Below are 6,095 nucleotides of genomic sequence, written 5' to 3'. Positions count from 1 at the left end.
ATTGCTGGGTCATAGGGAAGCTCTATTTTTAATTTCTTGAGGAATCTCCACACTGTTCTCCAAAGTGGCTGCACCAACTTGCATTCCCACCAACAGTGTAAGAGGGTTCCCCTTTCTCCACATCCTCTCCAACACATGTTGTTTCCTGTCTTGCTAATTTTGGCCATTCTAACTGGTGTAAGGTGGGTATTAGAGAGGGCACAGATTGCATGGAGCACTGGGTGTGGTGCAAAAACAATGAATACTGTTACACTGAAAAGAAATTTAAAAAAAGTAATAGAAATTTAAAAAAAGAATAAATAACATATTAAATAACCTGTAAAAAAAGAAGTTATCATTTATGCTAAAAGCAATCCAATTGAAGTGTACGGAGTAATTTTAATCCATAAATTATCATTATTGTTTTGAGGCACCCTGGAAGAAAGATTAGCATTGAATATGTGAATGAAAAAAAATGTAAATAAGAATTGCAACAAGCAATTTTGACTGCTATCTATCTTCTGTCTCCCCAAAGTTTTGCTGTCATCACAATTTTTTTTCATTTGTCGTCTTTCCTATTGTCAGGAAGTTGATTCCTTTCAGCTCAGAAGGGATTAGTATTGATTTACCCACCAGGGGCAGATTAAATTAACATTCATGTTCTTACCTTTTTTCATGTTTTGTAATAGCACCTTTTGTCAACTGGTGAGGTGGAATTCCCTTCCCTGGGAAGGGAAACCAGGTAGGCTTACTTGACCAAGGGGAAGTCAGAGAATATGATACAATCACTGTTGAAAAGCACTTATGCCAGTGATCTTGCTTACTTCTGTGTTTCTGTCATCGCCATAGGCAGCCCAGAAATGGGGTTAGAAAAAGAGGTCAGGAAGCCAGGAATAAAATGAGATCGGAATGGCAGTAGTGGATTTACAGTTGTAGTCCTCATTTAATCATGGAATATAACAAACCAGGAATGTCCTTTTTTTTTTTTTTTTTTTTTTTTTTACTATTTTAAAGACACTTTGAAGTAAAAGGTGATTGAAATATTAAAAAAAAAAAATGGGGCACCTGGGTGGCTCAGTGGGTTAAAGCCTCTGCCTCAGCTCAGGTCATGATCCCAGGGTCCTGGGATGGAGCCCCACATTGGGCTCTCTGCTCAGCGGGGAGCCTGCTTCCTTTCCTCTCTCTCTGCCTCTCTGCCTATTTGTGATCTCTGTCAAATAAATTAAAAAATCTTAAAAAAAAAATTAAAAAAAAGCTGAATTAATTTGGGCCATCGTTCTGGGCTGCAAGTTACTCATCAGATAAAACAAACAGGTGATTTGAATACAGGTTCTGGTAAGGAATGGGAGTATAAGAACTTGTCTGAATAAGAAATAAGAAAAGGAAGGGAAAGCAGGGCATTGGCTAACCCTGGAGGAATAGAATCTGTTCTGATGAGTTCTGTGGGTAAGAACAACATCACATTGTGGTGAAATTCCCTAGATGAAAGCTGGGAAACTCAGAGTCAATTCAGAATTCTGGGAGACAAGTCAAGATTACTGTAAGGAGTTAACGTACCAGAAAAGAGGACTTATGAAGGAATAGCATCTGAGGTTTCAAGCTGGGTATGAAAAAAAATTAACCAATTCAAGAATTCAGTTCTGAATGCTAGAAACATATGGCTGGAAAAGCAAGACAAATAAGGATATTCACACAACAGTTCAACAACATTAAGTAAGGTTGTTTGGCCAATCTATTGCGAGTGGGTGGCCTTGAACAAAGTAGATCCGTAATATTTTGAATAATTAGATAAAGAAAGAACTGATGAATTAATGGATAAATGATTGAGTGGAAACTGATAGATAACTGAATTGACAGACAGTATGGATAATGGAGTGTATACCCAAATGTTATGGTTTTAAACAACTCTCCCAGCATGGAAATAAATGAGCTAGTAAATATGAACTGCTCCCCAGAGGAAAGGAATCTTTAGGTACCAGTTATTACAACAGAAGATAAGTCTTCTGCCTTCACAACCATTACAAAATGAGCCCCTCAACCCTACATAGACTTTCCTTCCTTCACCACTTCCCAGTCATCCTCAAGTTTTATTTCTAGTCAGAATTAAAGTTGGGGATTTTCCTCTAACAAAGCATAAGTGTCATAGTTGCATCATTCTTTCATTCTTTCTACATATAACAAATGTCAAGGACCTATTATTGTCTTCTGTTCTACTGTATGTAGATCTAGATTTAAGATAACATAGATTATTAAATACCAAATTTATACTACCAAAAAGCAACACATTTGGAGAATAAAGAAATACTACTCATATCCTAGTAAAAGCCAGAGTAAGACAGATATCCAAGTGAAGGCCCAAAACAGTTTACAGAGTAAGGGGTAAAAGAGAACATGGAGTGGAGAGATAAATTGCTTAAGCAAATGAATGTCAGCCAGTCAGTGTAAAAATCACAGATATGGAAGCTTTATAGACCTAGGAGAGATGTAAAACTTATCCACTAACCCTCTCAACATCAGCAAGTTACCACAACATTTTCAGATTAAATTTCCTTATGCTAAAATTTGAAATAATGCAGCCTCCATAGTTTTGTTGAGATCTTCAAATAGAGAAAAAACCTAAATGTTTGATAATACCTAGATATAATTAGTACCAATGAAATAATAGGTGTCATTATTTTCCATAATCTGTGCAAGCAGAGAAAGAGGTAATCAAGATACATATATAAATATGGAAGAAATGGGGCACCTGGGTGGCTCAATGAGTTAAGCCTCTGCCTTTGACTCAGGTCATGATCCCAGGGTCCTAGGATTGAGGCCTGCATTAGGTTCTCTGCTCAGCAGGGAGACTGCTTCTCCCTCTCTCTCTGCCTGCCTCTCTGCCTACCTGTGATCTCTTGCTTTCTGTCAAATAAATAAAATCTTTTTAAAAAAAAGAACAAGAGGGCACCTGGGTGGCTCAGTGGGTTAAAGCCTCTGCCTTCAGCTCAGGTCATGATCCCAGGGTCCCAGGATCAAGCCCCGCATGGGGCTCTCTGCTCAGCAGGGAGTCTGTTTCCTCCTCTCTCTCTCTGCCTGCCTAATTGTGATCTCTGTCTGTCAAATAAATAAATAAAATATTTTTTAAAAAGTATTAAAAAATAACAAGAAACAGAAATTAAGGTATGATGGAAAAATAGATAGGATTTGGGTCAAGACTTGAACGGGAATTTCAACAGAGCATTAGCTAAAGTCAAGGCAGAGAATCGAGAATAATGAGAGCACCAGAGCAAGTCTATTCTGACCAGTTGGTGCCTGATTCTATAGTACAGGGGCATCCAGAACCACCTGAGGAATGTTTGAAATACCCATCACCAGGATCCAGAAAAGACCCAGGGAAACAGGTTTTCTGCAGGTAGAGAAATCACTTCAAAAATTAGTTAATTTTCAAATGCCAGCCAGAGAAGTTTATCATTATTCAGGGGCACTGTAGAATTAAATCCTAACTTCAAATTGAGGAACTGAAGAAGTCTTATAGATCTGAGTTTTGGGGTGAGGGAGAGTTAGCTGTTAAAAATACAAACTAGCAATATCCTTTCTTAACCCCATTCCCCACCACATGCATACTCACACACACATGTACATTTTAAAATTGTCCCTTGAATCAAATAACCAAATATACTAGAGAGAGACACATGAATACTTAGAAATATAATAAATATAGCATGTTATTATTATGTAATATTTGACTATTGCAAGCTTTTGAATGGAGAGTTTCACTCACATTTCAAACTGTGTAGCTCAAGAAACCAGAGATGATTAGAATCACTTTTCCAAGAAGTAAGTGTATATAAATTGACTGGTAGTGTTGCAGGATAAAATGAAAGGAAAATTCAAGGAGATGAAACCGATCAGTCATAGACTAAACTGAAAAGATATGTATAGGTCTCCAGAGCTATTTGTGTGAGAGGAGCCAAGAGGAAAAAGCACAAATGGGCTGGTTCAGGGTTCAGGAGCTGTGCAGCTGGCAATCAAGTCAGGGAAGGGAGGGAGAGTGGATTTTTAAAAAAATCCATGTAAAAGAGGAGCACACTGAAGAGAGATATATATGCATACATAGAATGAAGTAAATGTCCTGAGGTGGGTGGCACAAAAAGAAGGTGAACATTTCATGCTTCTTTGTGCTTTCATTCCAGTGGAACATCTTCTATCATGGTCTTAGGAAACCAAAGCACCATCATGGAATTTACCCTCCTTGGACTGTCTGCTGACCCCCACATTCAGGTTATGCTCTTTGTGCTTTTCTTAGATATTTACCTCCTGACCACCATGGGGAACCTGATGATGATGGGGGTGATTATGACTGACTACCATCTCCACACCCCCATGTACTTTTTCTTGAGTCACCTCTCCTTCGTGGATCTTTGTTTAACTTCAGTCACTGTGCCCAAGATGCTGGAGAATCTCCTGTCTCAGAAGAAATCAGTATCAGTAGAAGGCTGCCTCACTCAGGCATTTTTTGTGTTTTTCATTGCAGGAACTGAAGTTGTTGTGCTCTCTGCCATGGCCTATGACCGCTACATTGCCATCTGCTACCCTCTGCTTTATGGACAGCTGATGAGTAAACAGTTGTGTGAGGGTCTAGTATGGGTCTCATGGGTACTGGGCTTTCTGGATGCTCTCATTAACACCCTCATGGCTTGGAATTTGGACTTCTGTGAGGCTGTCCTGCCTCACTTCAGCTGTGAAGTGCCATCTCTATTCTCTCTATCTTGCTCTGACATCTCCACCAACTTTACAGTCCTTGTGTGCTCTGCCATCATTCATGCCTCTGGAACCTTACTCCTGATCGTCTTCTCCTATGTTCACATTGCCTCCACCATCCTGAGCATAAGCTCCACCTCAGGCAGAAGTAAGGCCTTCTCCACCTGCTCCTCCCACCTTGCTGCTGTGAGCTTCTTCTATGGATCTGCTTTTCTTCGCTATTTCATGCCAACCTTAAGTTCCCCACTGGAGTTAATTTTTTCCATACAGTATAGTGTGATCACTCCTCTCGTGAATCCCCTTGTCTACAGCTTGAAGAACAAGGAAATAAAAGTAGCTCTGAAAAGAATGTTGCAAAAAGGTTTACAACAGCTCAGAAAACAGAGAATAGGTAGAGGATGACTGGGAAATGGGGAAGAATCGTATCAGATGGTTGAATAATAGATGTAGAGAACATTTTTGTTGCTCACAACAAAATTACAAAACATAACAGCCAGTCTCCTTTGAAATGCCTGGGAAGATCCAAGAGCTACTGCTTGCTTTGGTTCATATTTTATTTATTCAGGGACAAAACAATGGACTTACTCTTCCTTTTAATTATGAAACATTCCCATTAAGATTAGAACTGAGAAGTTCATTATAGATCCTGGATATCAACCTTTTGTCTGTACTGTCATTTGCAAATATCTTCTCCCATTCCGTGGGTTGCCTCTTTGTTTTTTGGACTGTTTCCTTTGTTGTACAGAAGCTTTTGATTTTGATGAAGTCCCAAAAGTTTATTTTTGCTTTTGTTTCCTTTGCCTTTGGAGACATATCTTGAAAGAAGTTGCTGTGGCTGATATCGAAGAGATTACTGCCTATGTTCTCCTCTAGGATTCTGATGGATTCCTGTCTCACGTTGAGGTCTTTTATCCATTTTGAGTTGATCTTTGGGTACGGTGTAAGAGAATGGTTGAGTTTCATTCTTCTACATATAGCTGTCCAGTTTTCCCAGCACCATTTATTGAAGAGACTCCTCAAATTCAACACACACGAAACAGGCAAACATATCAAAAAATGGGAAGAAGATATGAACAGACACTTCTCCCATCAAGACATACAAATCGCTATCAGACACATGAAAAAATGTTCATCATCATTAGCCCTCAGAGAGATTCAAATTAAAACCACATTGAGATATCACCTTACGCCAGTTAGGAAACAACATGTGTTGGAGAGGATGTGGAGAAAGGGGAACCCTCTTACACTGTTGGTGGAAATGCAAGTTGGTGAAGCCTCTTTGAAGAACAGTGTGGAGATTCCTCAAGAAATTAAAAATAGAACTTTTCTCTGATATGTCGTTTGCAAATATCTTCTCCCATTCTGTCAGTTGTCTT

At 39.1% G+C, this 6,095-nt stretch overlaps 1 protein-coding gene across 1 annotated transcript; it reads left to right on the top strand.

Annotated features, from left to right (window-relative positions):
- Nucleotides 1-4,167: 4,167 nt before the first annotated feature.
- LOC132020676 (olfactory receptor 8S1-like) lies at nt 4,168-5,121 on the top strand. Its single transcript, XM_059404820.1, has one exon. It carries the CDS (start codon nt 4,168-4,170, stop codon nt 5,119-5,121), a length of 954 nt encoding a protein of 317 aa, XP_059260803.1.
- Nucleotides 5,122-6,095: the final 974 nt, after the last annotated feature.

The sequence above is a fragment of the Mustela nigripes genome, chromosome 6, assembly GCF_022355385.1.
Source record: "Mustela nigripes isolate SB6536 chromosome 6, MUSNIG.SB6536, whole genome shotgun sequence".
NCBI lineage: Eukaryota > Metazoa > Chordata > Mammalia > Carnivora > Mustelidae > Mustela > Mustela nigripes.
Note: the sequence above shows the minus strand (reverse complement) of the source record. Positions and strands in the feature narration are given on the sequence as shown.